General features: G+C 35.4%; 1 protein-coding gene and 1 pseudogene across 2 annotated transcripts in view; one reads left to right on the forward strand and one right to left on the reverse strand.

Moving 5' to 3' along the window:
- Positions 1-276: 276 nt before the first annotated feature.
- On the reverse strand, positions 277-10,048 carry LOC144962427 (uncharacterized). Its single transcript, XM_078895369.1, has 5 exons — positions 9,486-10,048; positions 8,987-9,073; positions 7,765-7,826; positions 6,732-6,948; positions 277-4,835 (listed from the first exon to the last, which is right to left on the reverse strand). Exons 1-5 carry the CDS (start codon positions 9,547-9,549, stop codon positions 2,821-2,823), a joined length of 2,445 nt encoding a protein of 814 aa, XP_078751495.1. The 5' UTR covers positions 9,550-10,048; the 3' UTR covers positions 277-2,820.
- Positions 10,049-10,992: 944 nt separating this feature from the next.
- Positions 10,993-19,494, forward strand: part of LOC144962428 (E3 ubiquitin-protein ligase RNF14-like) — a 37,088-nt pseudogene continuing 28,586 nt past the window's right edge. The window contains exons 1-2 of the transcript XR_013643477.1: positions 10,993-12,977; positions 14,296-14,405. The product of XR_013643477.1 is annotated as an E3 ubiquitin-protein ligase RNF14-like (transcript). The remainder of the gene's footprint in view (positions 12,978-14,295; positions 14,406-19,494) is intronic.

Below are 19,494 nucleotides of genomic sequence, written 5' to 3' on the forward strand. Positions count from 1 at the left end.
GCTTTGGTTTCGTGGTAGACAGTTCGTCTGACGCCCGAGTTGCCAGGGTTCGAATCTATATTTGTGGCGATGCAGAGTCATTGTAAAAGTCTCATTTACAGTCTCACTTGTGTTAATTGGAGTACGTTACTGAATTGTAACAACGTTGTTCTGTTCGTGTCCATATAAATGTACTACCAGCTGCACGTTGAGCTCATTGTGGGTTTTATGATACATCAAGCTCGTGTAAAATTACATTTACATTTGACCGAAAAATGATACATAACGATAGAAGTCTACAAATCATATTGCAGGTTTATTTCAGTTCCAAAAGCCATCACAAACATTCATCCACTGTATCACATAAGTCTTTGGTCACCAAATAAAAGCATGAAGTTTGCTATGTGTACAGTGCAACATAAAAGGATAGAAACAGTTTTACTGATAAAACCCTCAAATGATAACAAACCAATATGTTGTTGCTGGTAAGTTGCTTAATTGCATTTGTTAAAAAGCATAAACTGTGAAGCAAAAGTGTTGAAAATCGTTTGAATAAAGTTTAATGCAAAAAAAAATAATTCTTAAGCACTTTATGCCGTTCTAAGCTGTCGTTGCTGCATTTTTTTTCATTATTAATTATTATTATTCTGATTAAGGATGAGGGGATAAAGAAAGAATGAAATTAAATGCACAGAGGTGTCATTTCTTGACAGTCGCCTCTAAAGATTGCAACTCTTAAAATTATCATAAAAAGAATAGTGAAATTTTACATTAGGTATCTAGAAAATGCTGAACATAAAGCTACATTGGCCAATTAAGTTAGGGTTAGTAGAAAGACTTTTTATTCTGCCATATCTGATTCTTTCAGATAGTTCTACATAGCTGCCAACTTTTCAAAAATAAAATAAGGAACGCTCATTTGGCCCGGGATGAGGGACGATGTGTGCCGAAGCCCCCCCCCCCCCCCCCCCCTTCATCGAATCGCAACATATAAAAGTCAGCCTTTTTAATTACTATTACTAACACTAACAAGTTTGAGATGACAGAGGCTAGTCCAAATGTTGCTCAATTATCGGGTTTAGTACCAGCACATTTGAATCGTTAAAATGACACTTTCCACAATGATTGTTGTTTTGTTTTTAAGGGTTTTACGGCGCTTGCAACACATTTAGGTTATATCAGCGCCAGTAAAAAGGAAGAAAATTGGATAGTAAAAAGTTCTAGAATTACAGTTGAAGCATCCAAGAGAAAGTAAGACATAGGGGAACTGGGAACAAATAGGGATCAGATGTAGATTCCAAGAGCGTATCACCAATGTACTTAGTTTGAGATCACCTATAAGTCTTATCCGGACACAAGAACAAAATCCAACAAAGAGGAACACACTCAAATGCTTACATTATACATTAAAAAATAACAAATATAGTAATAATACATAACAGAGAGATGATTTACAAGGAAAAAAATATCATCTCCCAAAACAATAAATATGCATTTGACTGCTTCCCTCCCAGCTAGGACTCCGGCGAGGGCCAGGAAAAAAACAAGTAATCTCATTCCAAGACAAAGACTGAAAGCATGTTGGAAAACAGATATAAGGGGATAGAAGACACAGTGTGTACCTCCCTGCCCGCTATGGGAGCTTTCCACAATGAGATCAAAATTCAGAACGGACAATATAAAGAAAGAATTCAACTGCCTCAACTTTGATAAGGACCAATACACAAGAAGCACAATTGTAAAATAAATGAAATAACTTAAGATGGTTAGAAATGCATAACTACCAACCTGGTACATCACTTGAGAGGGCGTTTTGGGGTAAAAATTAGGTGAGTTCAGATAAAAAGTAGACGATTGCATATATGTTTTCTTTCATGCAACATAATGGTCTGTAAGTAGTATACTATAATAGTAGTTATAGTAAAATGCACCTCTAAATATTAGAGAATTCCTACTTCTTTACTTTGACAAGATAAACACACCTAAAAATGGAGTATACTTATTTTTCTTGAACCTAAACCGTTACAAAAGCTTGCTTGAAAAAAAAAAATTAAAATCAGATGAAGATGTTTTTAAAGGGATTAAATTTATATATTTCATAAATTAATAAAGGGAAATAATCATTGTCATCTTTAATCAATATAAGCAATTGATTTTCTTATTGAATACCTTCCAATCAAAAAGGTGGATTTAATTTTATTCTTAATTAAAATAATATTTGTAACAAATAGTGAAAGTATCAATACTGTCTTAGAATATTCAAAGTATATCGAGGCTAACATCCATATCCTATGCAAATCTCCAATACATTATGAAAGGTTTGAGTAAAATACAGGCGTCATATAAACGAATGGAACTTTTTTAATTGTTGAAAATCATTTATGATAGAGGCATAATTCAAATTAAAGAGCTACACAAATGGAGATTATGCTCTCACTGGACACCAATAATAATGATAATAATAATAACAACAATAGTAGTAGTAGTAATAGTAATAATAATGGATCAATAATAATAATTCATTAGGCTCACATGGCTTTTTTACCACAAATTAGTCAAAAATTACAAAATACGGATTTTGAACTAAAATAAGCACTTACTGACTCAGGAAGTCAAATACGGAACAAATCCGTTTTTAACAGAACGGTTGACAGCTATGGTTCTACAAAGCATTTGTCTCTCAAGCTGAGCAAATGAATGTTCATATAATATAAAAAAGGATATTGCAATGATGAACAGATTGTACTATATAAAGATAAAACGTTTTTGTAAACCCCCAAAATATGTCAATAACACTATACAATACAATGAATGTAATACAAATCAAATTCATGATTGTCATTACACCGATTGAAACGCTCTTTCCCTTCTATATTTATTTCTTTCATTAAAAATCTTTGTCTTCACCAAACTAATTAGTGTACCTTCAGGGATTCCTTTTTGTGAAAATACCCTGTGGTGTTTTAAGAACAGAATAATTTCAGACTTTCTAGGTAATGATCCCCTTGAACCATGTGCTGAAACATCTTCGACAAAGTTTTTAAAATATGACTTGACTCTATCTGTATCCTCATCTGACCATGACATGTATCTCCGATTTTTGCTTGAATTCCTCTTGGGTTCAGTTTGTTTTGAAGAACACGTAAGCTGATTTGGCACTCCTGCTTCACCATCAAATATTTCTTCTTGATTTGCAGCTGTTACTATGGATGTTCCAAAATTTGCATTTGAGTCTCTATTCACTACAAAGTCATTTGTTTCAATGTTACAATTTCCTTCCCCAGTGACCGATGCTGAGTTATCAATTTGACCCAAAAAATGACCAACTTCTGTTATTTCTCGTATTGCAAGTGGACACTGATAAATGTTTTGATTGATTGATTCACTGTGTCCCATATGTCGATAGAAGACATCTCTCTCGTGTTGTGGGACATCAAGTAAGGCAAATAATGTCGAAGCTCGGTGCCTGAATTTATCAGCTATTAACAACTGGGGTTTCTCTAAATCCTTTACTAAGGAAGTGACATATTTGATGGCAATGTAACCACTTACATGATCTTTGGATATTCCTGTATTTGGAAAAAGAAATGGGTTGTCTGAAATATCAACAGCTTTACGCTCCTGTGCAAGTTTCCTTAAAGGCTGAATTGTGTCATTGGGTATCAACACAGGGACCAACATCTTGCTTCCCTTTCCAGACTGATAGGCCAGCTTATACTTCTCAAGTAACGCTTTTTCCAGAGGATCAGTGACATGTTGTACAAGCTGGGGATCAACCCATACACCTGAATCTGCATCATTCCAGTCTTTTAACAACATCCTTGCGGGTTCTCCGCCTCTCCTCGCATTAAACATTGTAAGCCTAGCTACGATGACATTGCAAAGCCTAACAAACATATGTGAATCAAATAATTGATAATCATCCTCACAAATACGGACCATCTCTTCAGTAATAAATTGCCGTAGCTTCTTTATATCATTCTCTAATGGCATCTCTTTGGGTTTTCTCAAATTTGTTCTCTTTGCTTCACATTGAACTCTGGCTGTAAAAAAAATACTATCCCAATTATAATCCAGGACAGCTTTGAACAAATCTATCTCTGCGGATTCTTCCATTTTGTTTTGCATTATATATTCCCCTTTTAAGAAATTAATTAACTTTTTCAATATAAATCCAATTGAAAGCTTCAAGCCTGCTTTCAATGTCCCATCCTCTTTCAAAGTCATTTCAGAAATGGTTTGCGATATTTCATTAAAGTTACAACGCTTCACCAAGTCCTCTCCAGAGAAAGAAGGTTGATTTGTTCTCTTCCTAGTTTTTAAAATCAAATTTCCTAAGATGCGTAAATCACTCATTATAACTTTTCTCTCCTTCTTTGAACTTTTACTCCACAATTTTGTTCCTAACAATACTATAGCTTTGTCTGATCGACACAAATTTCCCACCTCATCATTCCGAAATTTGTCAAGAATATTCTCCTTTATTTCTTTACTTGCATTGGGAGCCACGGGATAAAATTTTACAACCCCAGTACACAGAGCATGCTCAGTACTACATTTCTTTTTGTGTTCATAAACCCTACGTCCAGAGTAAAACCCCTTACAGCCAGCACACATAACAACTTCATGTGACCCTTGTGCTCTCTCACGCATAACTATTGAATTGTTTCTAGTGTTTGAATAAAAAATGCCCTTTTTCTTGAGATTCTCCATTGTTCTATCCCTTTCCTTTACAGGCTGTTTCATGGCCTCTGTAACTTCTGTCTCATCTTTGTGTTTCCTCATCAAATGCCTTGAGAGTTTTGTTTGCAACTGTCCACAGTATGGACAGGGTCTCCTTGGCTTTTTGTATTTCTCTGGAAAAAAAAGAAGAAAATAAAGCACATCATGCTATGAACTATGAAAATAAATCAATAGACAGATCGTATGCACATCAGCTACATGACAGCGATAGAGAGGAATAGCATTCCAAATATTTAAGGCCTGGACAAGTAACTGTCATAATTCCTTCTTGTTATATACTTTTCTACCATCTATTCCTTTGGAAGAGGTATGTTAGATTTGTGGAGACCTCTGCCACATAACAAATCCAGTGAAAAGACGCCATATTTTTGTTTTGAAATAGAAATAAATAGATCAATCCACCCACTTCACTGGGTTCAGGGTTCCCTCTTCATTATAATCAAAATATGAACATAAATCGGAATAGTAACACATTGAAGTCTCATCTGAATACATAGATTGTCCTTTGTTGTTTCAGCGAAAAATCAGACAGAATGTCAAAAGAATTTTAGGTTTTTCCCCAACCACCCCTTGGAGGGATCAGTATCAGCGGAATGGTAAGCGTCATGTTTTTTACGTTGAGCAACAAAATTTACTCCAAATGCTTCACTCGACCCAGGCGGAAAAGCAATCAAGAATAGACCCAAGTCCTATCCAAAGACTAACATTTCATTTCAGTTTATTGTAGGCCCTTGGCCAATCGACAAAATTCAATTCACATAAATTATTTACAACAATCAGAAATTAATTATATCAATAATAGTAATAGAATGCAATGAAGGCAATATCATAATAATAATAATAATAATAATAATAATAATAATAATAATAATAATAATAATAATAATAATAACAGTAGCGGCAATAAGTAACAATTAATATAGTAACAAAAGTAATAATAGACTATAGTTCATAGTCATAACAATGACTTTCTTTGTCATTGAGGGAGTGAGAAAACATCACCGGCTGGCAGAACAAACAGCCGACATCAATCAAACGTCCTCCAGACCGGTTGAGCATCGGCTTCATTAATTCCTTAAAGACTTCCCCCCAACTGCCTGAACGATGCTGATGCCCAGACAACTTAATCCTGATTTATATTTTGTGGGAATGAAATATGACATGTATATGCCGGAAATATTTCAATAACAAACACACTGTTCAGATAGAAAATATTTGAGTCTTGCCTTTGTTAATTGACACAGGTAAGTTAGGAAAATAAATGCTAGTAAAAACGATCAGCAAGTTCGTGAACACTGCTTCTCAACTCGAACATATGTTTTCATCAAATCTACACACATCATGTTGTGAGCTGAATTTTAATGATCTCAGTTGTCATTGAAAGGACACCCAAGAATTTTAGAATAAAGAAAAATATTGAACCTGGAAGTCAAAAGGGTTTGTAGCACAGCAGACATTATCAAAGTATAATTTTAGTACCGACAAATTAAAAAGAAAATGTGCTTTTCTTTAAATGCTCCCAATCATCATATACTGTTTAGGTTGCAAGATTAATAAAAATGTTATCTACTCTGATTCTCGTTAAGTTTCCAGCTGGTCTGTGAAAAAAAGCCTTAAGCATCATAGAAATACAAAGAAACAGTTTTAATATATAGATGGGTTGTAACAAAAAAAACATTTTAACACTTACAATACAAGCAATTTAAGTCTATTACAGACAAAAAAAACCCCAATAAAATAAACATGAACATTTTTATGGCTGGTTTCACTGATATCACTCACACATTGGGGTTTCAGATTCTAAGATGTCCACCCTATCAAATTTGGATTTGTGCTTGTTATGTAAATGGTAGCGTATTTTGCGACGCAGCACTGCCAAAACAGAAAAAAATGCAATAACACAAATGCAGCACCATGGAGGGGGTGGAAGTTTTCTTTTAAAAGGAATGGGTAAATTAAAATTGATCCCACAAATATCAAAGGAGAAGAATGACAAAAAAATGACTCACCATTGCACGTAACACGTTGGTTTGCAAGTGTATAGCATTCGGGTTGAACCTGGGTCCCAGACTGGCAACGAGGTTCAGTCTGTGATAGTTGTGGATGAGGCTCTGACTGAGTTGGGGAATGAGCACTAGGTTCCAGAGACAATGATGTACTCAGCATTGGGTACCTCACAGAGTACGTAGAGGAATCAGACTCGGAGTCAGCAACAAAATCGGGACCCTGTATATTTTGTGGAAAAGATGACAGATCAATCAATTTATTCATGTTGACAATAAACATGAAGAGCCATTGTTTAATAATCCAACTAAACAATTAGCTGGTTAATAATGCAAGTATAATAAAAAAGAGTTGAGAAAGGCAGACATATTGTCTAAGTATTTAATATGTTCAACTGTGCTTGGATAAATATAGATACACCAACCAGGGTTTCAGTAAACCGTTTTTAACCAACTCTTTAAATCCTACACCAGGACCAACAACTACAAAACAATTTTTTATATCACTACGATTCTGGACATATAAACGGTTGTCATTGCAACAATATGAACTTCCTAACCTTGCAACTGCAATATAGTTAACAAAAAAAGTTGATAAACATTACGATGCAAGAGAATTTGGACAAAATGCGAGATCAAAAGTATAATCCCAACAGAAGCTATTTTAATTTTTCCTGGAAACGCATCATTTTCACATTTTGTCAAATAAAAAACAAACGACTTCAAATGTGAAAGGCTCATCAATGAATATCACTTCAAAATATAACGAGGAAGGTTTAAAATAGTGTTATTGTTGGCGAAGTCCACTGCAAAGAAAAATTTTTAACAACAAAAAACTAGGAGATCTCACTGGTGTAAAACAGTGTTGTCCTTGTCCTGAAATATTGTATTGCGCCTAACAGACTGCAGGTCTCATCTTTTGTGGCAAATGTGTTTTGTCCACCACAAAATATGGTGATGTGAAGCATTTTGAGCATGGTGCCAACTGTGGATAAACGCTATACAAATGTTATGATTTTATTTTAATGTACATACTTACCACAAATGAATCATGTGATATGGAACTTTGTTCTGCATCACTTTCAGGCTCTGAGTTGGAGTCTATATAGAAAATAAAAACAACAAAAAAAAGCTGAAGACTATCATGTGCAAGTTTTTCTCTAAACTCTTAAACAAAAAATCATGCCATCTTATGCTGTAAAAGGATTTTTTAAAAATTATTTACCTTATGACTATTGTCCTTTGGAAAAAAAAAGAAAATTAAGTCCGAAACCTTCTGGCTATTTTCTTTTAAATTTCAAGAACGTCAGAGTTGGCAAGGGAGGACGGAAATATAATTCCAGAAACCAATCTGTCTATAATCATATCCATATGATAGTTTTTCGTTCAAGATTCAGGTACAGTCCACTTAGGATAATCGCAATACCTTGGGATCATCGAAAATGTTGGGATTAACCGAAATTCAGTTTCCTGTCCACTATTTCAACATTTTACACATTTATTGTCAACTCAAACCAGTAAATAATATTCTTAGTCAACCACATATAGAGCAATTTGATTGAAACAAAAACCATATGGCAGCCCCGTGTAGATTTGTCAACCAAAAGCAGCTATGAAGCAAGCCGATATCTTATTCAGATTGGAAGAAGTTTCAATCTTTTTTCTCAACAATTCAACATTTGTCAGAGTTAAAGAGATTAGCCTTAATGAGAGACAATAAGCTCTCACCAAACTCATTGGTCACAATGCACAGTTGTTAATCCTAAAACAAAGGATATCGCTCAGTCTCTCTTTATAACTGTCATTTATAACCTGTTGTCAAGATTATGACCAGCCCCACCCCTCTTCTATTTAATGGCCACCGATGACGTCACAAACCCATACTGCAGAGCCCCGCCCTCTTTCGACTCTAACAGAGTGGTGACACACTACTGTAGCATTAAATCCTGCTCACTCTCGATTCTTCAACCTGTCACGATTTCATCCATGATGAAATTTAATCATGATATACTGTTTGATTTCTTGAATTTACCACTTTTTAAAAAACCGAAGTTTGTTGCAATTAACCAGTGACTTTTATATAGAATTATTTCCATTGCTTAGGAAATATTGTGATTAACCGAAAGTTGCGATTAAATGAGTTGCAATTATCCGGAGTTGACTGTAATAGTATTACACATCATGACTCAAAAAAAAAAAAAAAAAAAGCAAACTATGTGTACCTAAATGTTATTCATTTCCTCATCAAATTACATTCTTACCATGAACATCATAGATCACATCAAAAGGGTTGTCTGGATTGACAGCAAGACATTTTTCAGGATTTTTAAAGCTCAAATCTCTCTGATCTGAAGTTACAAAAGAAATAGCATATTCTCAACATTAAACTATGATTTTGTGATGGCTGTGATATGGCATACTGTATGCATAAAGCAAGATGCAAAGACAGGTTTAAGTTTAAATTATTTTATATTCTTTTCAAAAATCCATTCTAGTTTTGCCAAAATAAAATAAACACGAGAAGTGTTGAGTTGGATAGCGCTAAAACTAAAAGTAGTAGTGGTAGTAGTAGTAGTATTAGTAGTAAACGACAGATCTTACTCACTAGTGTGAATCTACAGTCTACAGAAGTTCCCGAATTATCTGACTCCACTTCCAAATGACTGACTGACAAGTGACAATCATCAATCGGTGTGTGATGTCTACCCTATTGAAAATCTTAAATCAACTGTGATGTAATAAGAATGGCCAATAACTTACCATTATAATTATCTCGGTGTCTCTTCAATGATGCCTCCAGCATCAATTTACCCCACGATGCCATAGACGTCTAGTTTGGAACTCAGCAAGTGACGAAAAAATACTTGCGGCTATAGAGAGGACGTCCGTCGGCCACTCTCTTTGTAAGTCAGTAGTCAGTGGTTATCAGATATCCTTGGTTCTTGAAAAATATAGAAACACAGCGGTTCATTTAAAAAGACTCTTTTGTAGATCAAGTTATAATGTTAGGTATTGCACTTTAAAATCTCTTCAGACATAGAACGGGTCAACTTGACGTCTAGACCAAATCATTTCGAAGATCGATATGGCAACAGCAACGCCTGGAATGGAGGATTTAAATGCGGCATCTGACGATTCTACTGCTATGACAGAAGATGCTCCATTTCACGACGTCGAGATGGCTTCAACTGGCATCAGGCATCAACATGCTACTCAATAATGGGTTTGATGAAGCGTTTGACTAAGAACTAAAGGCCGAGCTGATAACTGATAACCACCTACTACCGACTTGCAGAGTGAGTGAGTGCCGAGTGCCTCTTTATGCGCGAAATTGACTAAACATACGTTTCACGAAAAAAAGAGTTACTATGTTTGCTTGTCTCTTGTCACCAAGATAAGAATCCGGACCAAGATTCGATAAATCTGTTTCTAAAAATAGATTATAATTCGTATATCTTGTTCATTCCTCAGTTCATCAACTTTCACACAATTTTATATTAGGTTTTCATTACTATAAAAATCCATATAATGCTCTAGAATTTTAGAGAAAATTTCGGAAAGATATATTGCCTCACTATTGAAATATATCGATGAAAACACTGGTACCCCTATTGTACTTTTTTCAGGCGGTCACCTTATTGACCAACGTGAAAATTTAGGCATAACTCTTCTTACTGTGGTGTTTAACAAATAACTTCAATACTATGATTTACAATTATATATCCTTGACGGTTGGGTTGACAACCTTAAACTAAAAATAGAAAAGTGAATGTGCTAGAGGTCAAATCAATAGGGGGACCGGATTTTGGTCTCCCTATTGGTAAAGTACTGTAAAATGAACTAATAGGGGTACCAAAAGTCTCCCTATCCGGTATTAATACATATTATATATATATATATATATATATATATATATATATATATATACATATATATATATATATATTTATATATATATATATATATATATATATTGTGTGTGTGTGTGTGTGTGTGTGCTTGTATGTATGTATCACAGGGCACGTGCTGTCCATCGAAGCACAGTAAGCACTGCTTTTCCTGGACTTTCAAGTGCATTGCCTATAACTACAATAGTGCAGAGAAATATAAGACGAACATCTACAAAATATTCATAAGTTTAAACCAAAGCAGCCATAAATTTTAATGGTAAATCGGGAATAGTAGTAGTAGCCTAATAACCTAATAGTCAAGGAAGAAGAAAAAGCACGAGGTGCAGATTGTATTGTGCTTATGGCCTCTTCAACGGCTTGGTATGACGCGACGGTTCCACTAGCATGCCTATTTCATCTCAACCATAGCCCTACTATAATATGACTCTTTTAGTACGCCATGATCTCAACCTAATAGGCTAATACAGTTCACTCCGGATAATCGCAACATTTCCCAAGAAACGGAATTCATTTTATATAAAAGTCACCGGTTAATTGTAACAACAAACCGGTTAATCGCAACAAATTTTTGCCCTCAACAAGTGGTAAATTCAAGAAATCAATCAAACAAAATATGATTAAATTTTATCGTGGAAGAAATCGTGACAGGTTGAAAAATCGAGAGTGAGCGGGATTTAATGCTACATTAGTGTGTCACCACTCTATTATAGACAAAAGAGGGTGGGGCTTTGCAGTATGGATTCGTGATGTCATCTGTGGCCGTTAAATAGGAGGCAAAGGGTCTTGGAATAGTTTTTTACAACGGGTAGGCAATGACAGTTGTAAAGAGATATCCTGTGTTTTGGGATTGACAACTGTGCTTTGTGACCGAGTTTGGTGAGAGCTTAAAGTCTCTCATCACGGCTTATCTCTTTGACTCTTAGAATGTCGAGAACAAAAGAGTGAAATTTAATAAAATCTGAATAAGATGTCGACTTGATCAAAGCTGCTTTTGTTTGAAAAAATATATTCAGGGCTGCCACATGTTTTTATTTCAATCTTATTGCTCATGTTGTGGTGGACTACGAACAATGTTTACAACAACTGGTTTGAGTTTGAGTTTACCATATATTATGTGTAAAATGTTGCGATAGTGGACTGGAAAATCAATTTCGGTTAATTGCAACTTCGGATTATCGCTGATCCCAAGGTGTTGCGATTATCCTGAGTGGACTGTAATAGAGACAAGCAGACGAAAATCTGCTTCCCATCACCGCTATATAAGGAAAGAAAAAGTCACGACCAGAGTTGACAAAAATCTGTATGGCAATTTTATAGATAGAATGAAGTTGACGTCAATCTGGTCTTTATTATTGTATTTTGTCATCCGCGTTTATGAGTACGGTAATTCTCACTAAACTGCATTATGAGCTTCTTAGCTAAGTGCATACTATCTATAGAGAGGCCATACTTATAAAAGGCCATGCCTTCCATCTCAGCACGAGGTTGCGCGTGTATGTATTGTGCGTGTGTGTGTGTCTGTGTGCGTGTGTGATAGTATGCGAACTTTGTAGTTTTTTGTTTGAGTATTTTATGAAGTCTTGACTTCATTTTAAATGATTGATTGTGGATGTCTTGTCGTTAGCACTGATAGGCCTATTGTTTTATCACTAAATGTGGAGCATGTGGATAGTGAATGTTAGACAAGCCTAAGTTTGTGATTTTTTTTTTTTATAATGTCGTGAGCAATTAAATATGTTTGCCAATGGAAAAAGGTCACCGCACGTTCCTGGTATGTATGTCTGTATGTATGATGTGTCGTGGATAGCTCATACGGTTGAGTCACGATCTCCCCGCCAGACCAGTCACGGGTTCGAGCCCCCAACGCCGCCGCGAAGTGTTTATTCTGTTATCTTTTGGCACTTTCCTACTCATTTCATTTCTTGTCATTATGTATGTATTTATGCTTGTATGTGTGTGTATGGATGAGTGGATGGGTTATATACGTATATATACCGTATATATGTATGTGTGTGTGTGTGTGTGTGTCCGTGTGCATGAGTGTGCGTGTGTTTGGTATTTCCGATTCACGTACATACAGTCATACATACATACATACATAAAGGTAAAATAGTGGGGCGCTTGGCTTCTTCACCACCGCCGTGACTGGCACCATACGTGAGCCTCTTTTGCGAGCTCTTAACTGTGGGAGTCCACTTTCTATACCTACTTCCGACTGCTATGGTTTGTTGTAGTTGGTTGCCCCACTCTGCTGATTTCGTCAACAAGTGCAACGCATATGATTGCAAGTGATTTCACTTTCACTTTGTGAAGTAAAGTGAACGGATAATGCAACGTTTTTGTAAAGCTTTTTCTACTTCATGTCTTTATTCAAATATGAAAAATATGATCTCACTGCCGTAGACTCAATGGCTCAGTGTCTGAATTAGAATTCATGCCTAATGGCCTATGCCTTATACTTTATGATTTGGGAGACCTTCCATAAGCTACTACTACTACATCCCAAGTAGGGGGTTTGTTGGGAGGGGGGAAACTTTTTTTTTTAAAGTCTCCTCCCTCCCAAACCCCCTACACTAGAACTTCTAGTAGGGGGTTTGGGAGGGGGGAGACTTTAAAAAAAAAGTTTCCCCCCTCCCAAACCCCCTACTAGATAGACAAGAATACTTGGGATGTAGTAGCTTATGGAAGGTCTAATTTATCGAAGTGACTATCTATTTCTCCGAATGCACGGGAAAATAAACTTGATCTCTATTTTTCCGAAAAGTTTCTGTTCTCAAGATTTTTTGGGTTATTTGCGAGTGTCTGTGTGAATGATGAATGTTTAAGCATTTTTTTTTTTTAGTTTTTCTTTTGCTTGGGCTTGGGCGCTGTCTTTTATTCCCAACTTTCTGTTAGATGTAGACTTCTATCTTGAGTTTGTGGTATCCTGTCTTTCAACCTTGGTTCCCATCTTGAGACTTGAGCTTTGTTATTTAGGTTTACTTCTGTTCTCTCTTTGATAGTGCAACGCGAATGCAAAAGTGAACGCGCCATGGAGTATTCGCGATAGCACAATTTTTTTTGATAAAATCTGTCTTTGTCAACAATGCGCCTAAAAATGCTAGCTTGATGATTCATGAGAATTCCCTGTCCACTCTGAGCATTTACTTTTGCTTCGACATCGCTTCCGTAACCCATCAGCTAGCCGACCATTCGGAGAAATGGAGTTCAAGTTTATTTTCCTGAGCATTCGGAGAAATAGAGCCGCCATTATTTATTGACCAGAATATAGTAATATATATTTTTTAAGAAGTTTAAGTTTTATTTTTCGTTTACAACTCCAATCAAAATTAAAGTCTACCAGTTTCCTTAAATTGAGATTCTATACTGCAGACTTGCTCTCGGTTTACTGACTAAGTAAGCCAACTAATAAAACGAGAGCAAGTCTGCATATAGACTATAAAATCTCAATTTAAGGAAAACCAGAAGACTTTAATTTTGATTGGAGTTACTTATATGATATATGAAAAGACTTTAATTAGATTGTTTCCCTTAGTATGAGGAGTCTACGGAAGGCCTTGGATTGACTGATGAATGATTCTATTCTGAAATGTAATTTATTTATAATATGCAACTCAATTATTCTTTTTTATATTCTATATTGTTTGAATTGTTTTCAGATATTTGATATTGCGGGGAAGAGCAAAAGTAAGATATTATTGTAATTGTTAAATTCATGGAGTCGGAGGACCCTCATCTTGACGACAATGTGCAGGAACAACAAGACGAGGTAGATAACTCACCCATTGTCAATACTTCAATTATGATGAGTTAATTCTAACATGATTATATTTTATTTAGTGTTCTACCACCAGTTTTTAAAATGTTTTTTCAAATGAAAATGAAAACCTGCGGGTGGTTGGATGGGAGCATCACCCTTGAATCATATACCTATGATGTTCGCATGGGTGTACGATCCGATAGTGATGTCGTTTCTTCTTCTCTTTACTAGCCTATCCTGCTTCTTTGGTTTGTGATTGTATTTTTGACAGGGGATATTTTTTTTTTCTGTAAATCTTCTGCCTGTTTGTTCTTGGTTATTTATAATTTAGCTTATGATATCTTTAGGTTATGATTTTGATTTACATTTGTACTATTTTTGTTAGATTGCTTGTTTTTTTGTTTCAGCGGTCTCTCATATAACCTCAATTGTGTTGGAAGAGACCTAAAGCAACAAACAAAACAAATGAAAACCTGACAATTAAATTTATAATTTCTTGATGAAGTTAAATTTATTTCGACAAAAGCCAATGGTTCCTCCTTCTGTCCCCATTACCACCTTTAGATAATAAGCAATTATATAAAAAGGTTTTCATGATGTTGTGATTTGACTTTTCGTCAATAAATCATAAAATGTTGATGGCAACATACATGAAAGAGAAAAATGGTGAATGAAGCCTAAAAAAAATTCTTTTAAATGATACCATCAATATGCAGACGATGTTGATATCATGTTTGATACAGCAGACCTGGCGAAGCAGCACATACCAACAATATCAAATACTCAGTGACATTATAATCTTAAGGTCAACAAATCCAAAACAGAAATCACAGTGGTTAATAAGAAACAAGCAGAATGGAAAAATGTAAGAAAACTTGGAAACTTGATTAATGAGAATGAAGACATCAAACGGAGAAAAATGATAGCTCAAACTGTATTCAGAGAACTTCATACCATATGCCATCATTAATGAAAATAAAAGAATATGCATTTACGAAGCACTAGTGCTGCCAGTCCTTATGTACAACTGTGGTACATGAGCTCTTCCAAAAAAGAATTTGGACATCTTGGACTCCCTTAATAATAATGATAATAATAATGGTATAGATTTATAGTGCGCCCAACATCCCTTCATCTGGAGGGCTCTGGCCACATAACAAAGATTAAGCCCTAACACAGTACATGAACAGCGCAAATTATACACATAATCAAAAGGAAGCCTGTCCGAATAAAAATGTCTTCAATTGACGATTGAAATCCTCTAGTGAAGACGAAGAACGTATCTCGTGTGGTAGCAAATTCCACAACCTTGGACCAGAATGCTGAAAGAGGTGTTCACCAGCCTTCACTCAGCAGCGGGTTGTTTTCAATTTGAGGTCATTTGTTGGTCGAAGCTATTGCTGTGGGCTATAGCATTCAGTGAGAATGAGGCTTGGAGAGAAATGTTGGTGACGAGCCTTCCAAGCATTTGAATACAATTATATTTAATGCGGTGGTCCACTGGCAGCCAATGGGAGCTAATTCGGGGGCTGCAGTTTTTCTGTCTTTCTGCAGTACAATGCAGACTGCCATGTTCTGTACTTTCTGGAGTTTGTTTATTTTGTCCTTTGTGAGACCAACAAACAGTGCATTGCAATAATCCATTTTCATGAATGTCAAAGATGTTACCAATTGTTTAAGGTTTCCTTTTTAATAAATGGTCCGATTGTTCTGATGTTTCTTAACATGCAGATAGAACTTGTTCTTACATTGTTAGTATGTTTGTTCATAGACAGATCACTCTCGAAGGCGATGCTGAGATTTTTGCTGATGTTGTGAGTTGTATTTTATCATTATCATTGGTTGTCAGTGCCAGTATAGATGGATCTGTCTTGTTATTGGAACTAGCAATGAATTAGGTTTTGGCCTTATCGTCATTTACTTTTAATCTATTTGCATCATCTCATCACATTGTTGATGCATTATTTGTAAACAGTTATCTTTGAAACAATATCGGACTGCAAACACATGCTATACATCTGGGGATTGTCGGCGTACACATGGAAAGCGAGAGAATGCTGCTCTAAAACTCTCACAAGAGGGGAAGTGTAAAGTATGAAAAGGACTGAACCTAAAACGTTTCTTTGAGGTCCACCAAAATGAAGGTCACACTCTGACGAAGTTGCTTCCTCAATTAAAACTGATTGAGTTCTTTGAGTAAGATATGATGCAAACCAATTTAGAGCAATTTAGTGTCCGATATGCTGAAAGTAACTTGTAGTCTTCGAAGTAGTATGGCATGATCAATGTGGTCAAAGGCCGCAGAAAGTTCGAGAAGACTAAGGATGGTGGTTTTTCCTTGACCAATAACATGCAGCAAGTCATTTGTGATTCTCATCAATGCAGTTTCTGTGCTATGATTTTGCCAGTAGGCCGATTGATAGCACTTGTCGTGTTTATTTTGTTTGACATGAAAATTGTTTTAGAACAATCTTTTATAGAATTTTTATACTGAGTGGTAGTTTCAAAGCAGGCCTAAAGTTTTTTTTAATTATCACTGTTAAGTCCCACTTTCTTCAACAATGGCTTCAACAATGCTTTCTTGAAGCTATCTGGAATAACTCCCATCCTTAATGATTGATTAATCAATTCAGTGATGTAGGGTACAAGTTCATCAATAAACTCCTTTATATGCAATGTTGGTAATGGGTCGAGCTTACATGACTTACTCGGACTAGAGAGAACCGTTTTCTTTGTATCATTTATTGAAATCTCATTGAAAGATATTAAGGGTTCATCATAAAAAGAAGTATATTCTGCTTCTGTTTCGTCTGTTTCAAATTCGCTCCATACGTTGTTATTTTGTTCATGAAATACTCTACAAAGCGGTCTTCAAGTTGCTTGTCATCAGTGTGGTGTGGCAGGCTTGTTTTGATCTCTTTGCCTAGAAGCTTATTTGAGATTTTATAAAACTCCTTTGGATTTTTAATGCTATCAACCTTATCGAGATAGTAGAGATACACTTTGCCTTAAATTTCTCCATTTTGAGTCTTTGTTTGAATGATATGTAAATTTCCTTATCATTTGTCAGGCCAGATTTCTTTCCATTTCTTCTCCGCCTTTCTTATCTTTTTCTTTATATGTTTTATCTTCAAATTGTACCATGGAGATTCTTTTCTGACGTTCACAGTTCTTGAGGTGAGAGGTGCATGCTTATCAATAACACTAATAACTGCTTTATCAAAATTTTCAACAATCTCTTCTTTCTCACAGTGTGTAGTTAGAGAGTGAGAGAGGTCAGCTTTAAATAATCCTGTCAAGTTATTTTCAAATCTCTCAAAGCAACTACATTTTTTGTCTTTGTGTCATTTAAAAGATATTAAATGATGGTCTGAACTACAAAGATCATCTACATTGTGCAAATTTAACTCTTTAAGATTCAACCCGACAAAAATCGACAACGGCATAATATTCATGGGCGGGGTAGCCAAAACTGGCCTCAGTAAGTAAAATCCAATCGTTGTGAAGGAAATGACAGGCCCTGTCACTGTTGCAGGATGTTTTCAGCTTTGATTTTTATAAATTTGCCGACAGAAAAGAAAATATGTTTCAGAAATTGCGATTTGGATCCTATTTTATTTGCAGGTGAAAATCATTGACATTGCACTTTGTTTGTTACAAATCAGTAAAAAATTACGACTTTGGTGTTTAAAAATGACTTTGAAGACAATTATTGTAAACTTAAAAAAATATTATGAATAATTTATAACTCCCTTATTTGTGGGTCGATTTTGTCAATCGAGGTATCAATTTTATTGTAATAAAGAGATGGGAACTTCAGAGTTATTTTTTCTGATGCGAAATTATTACTTTGTAATTTTAGCACCAAGAAAAATAGTTGGTAAATAAATTTGTTACACCTCTTTGATTTACCGCCACTGTCCATTCATGTAGAATTGTGAATCAAGCGTTTCAGTCTTCGACCAATCATAGGCTATCTATCCAGCTGACCGAAACAAAGACGCTTCTCCTCGTCAATGTATTACGCTATTGTTATGCAAGGAATATAACACCTTTTTGAGTAGGCCTAAAAGCTAAAATCTAAAAGTAAAAAATATAATTCTGAGGAATTTGAAAGTTACATTGCTGAAATCAGCTTGAAAAAAGAAGTACATTTGTCTTTGTTTCAGAAAAATCGGTTGAAAACCAACTGTTTTACGAATAAATTTTATTTTAAAAATTGCTTTTGTTTATTTTAGCTTTTTTTAGCAACTTTTTTATTTATCAGTCAATTTTCTTGATTTTTATATCATTCTTTATATCTCAAAGAGACGAGATCAGTGATATATTTTGTTTCTTTCAAATGTAACTAGAACATAGTTTGGCTTTTTTACCTATCAACCATGCCTGGATAATTTATTCATCAAAGTGGCGATTGTGACGCAACTATTCCATGGCCGTCTTCCACTGCCTCAACGATGATTCAATTCATTGTTGACGGCTGTTGACACGTGAGCTGTCAGAACGACCAATCGTTGAAGGGTCAAGATGCTCAGTAACCAATCGTTCTCCGGTCAAAAAACTTAAGAACTCACGAGAACAAAAGTTTGAAATTTGGTGATGGACGGACCTATGAAATCGTTTCTGGGCGGAGTTTAGCCATGAGTGACCGTAGAAAACGAAAATGTGACTGCAGATATCAAAGAGTAGGCTTATATCATCAAAGGATGTCTACACAATTGACATGGCCATATAGGGAACTCATTATCTACTCCCCCAAAAAGAATCTGAACATGAGAGGGTTAAATCTCCAACAATAATACTTCATGTTAAGGTGAAGAAGGAAGTCCTTGAATTCATCAATAATTAGTGATGCTTTTAATCTTTTTTTTTTTTTTTTTGCACTGGGCGGTGGTCTATATATTGAATGAAGCTTGACTGAGTCATATTTGAAATCAGTGACCATTCCTATTGATTCTAATGCTGAAAAATTGTTTACATCTAAACCAAATGGTCAAATTTGACCTATAAACCACTGCCATTCCTCCCCCTCTCCTTTCTTTTCTCAGAGATGACTGAGTTGTACGTTTGAGTGGTGTTAAATCTGACACAATTTATT

The sequence above is a fragment of the Berghia stephanieae genome, chromosome 1, assembly GCF_034508935.2.
Source record: "Berghia stephanieae isolate SIO BIC M18660-M18661 chromosome 1, UCSD_Bste_1.3, whole genome shotgun sequence".
Lineage (NCBI taxonomy): Eukaryota > Metazoa > Mollusca > Gastropoda > Nudibranchia > Aeolidiidae > Berghia > Berghia stephanieae.

What these genes read in the sequence shown, in the direction of transcription:
- LOC144962427 (XM_078895369.1), bottom strand. Translation starts at nt 9,549, where the DNA reads ATGGCATCGTGGGGTAAATTGATGCTGGAGGCATCATTGAAGAGACAC. An exon ending in ACACCGAGATAATTATAATG is followed by an intron (nt 9,074 to 9,485) that starts GTAAGTTATTGG and finishes TTGTAACTTCAG; the next exon opens with ATCAGAGAGATTTGAGCTTT. An exon ending in TATCACATGATTCATTTGTG is followed by an intron (nt 6,949 to 7,764) that starts GTAAGTATGTAC and finishes CAAAATATACAG; the next exon opens with GGTCCCGATTTTGTTGCTGA.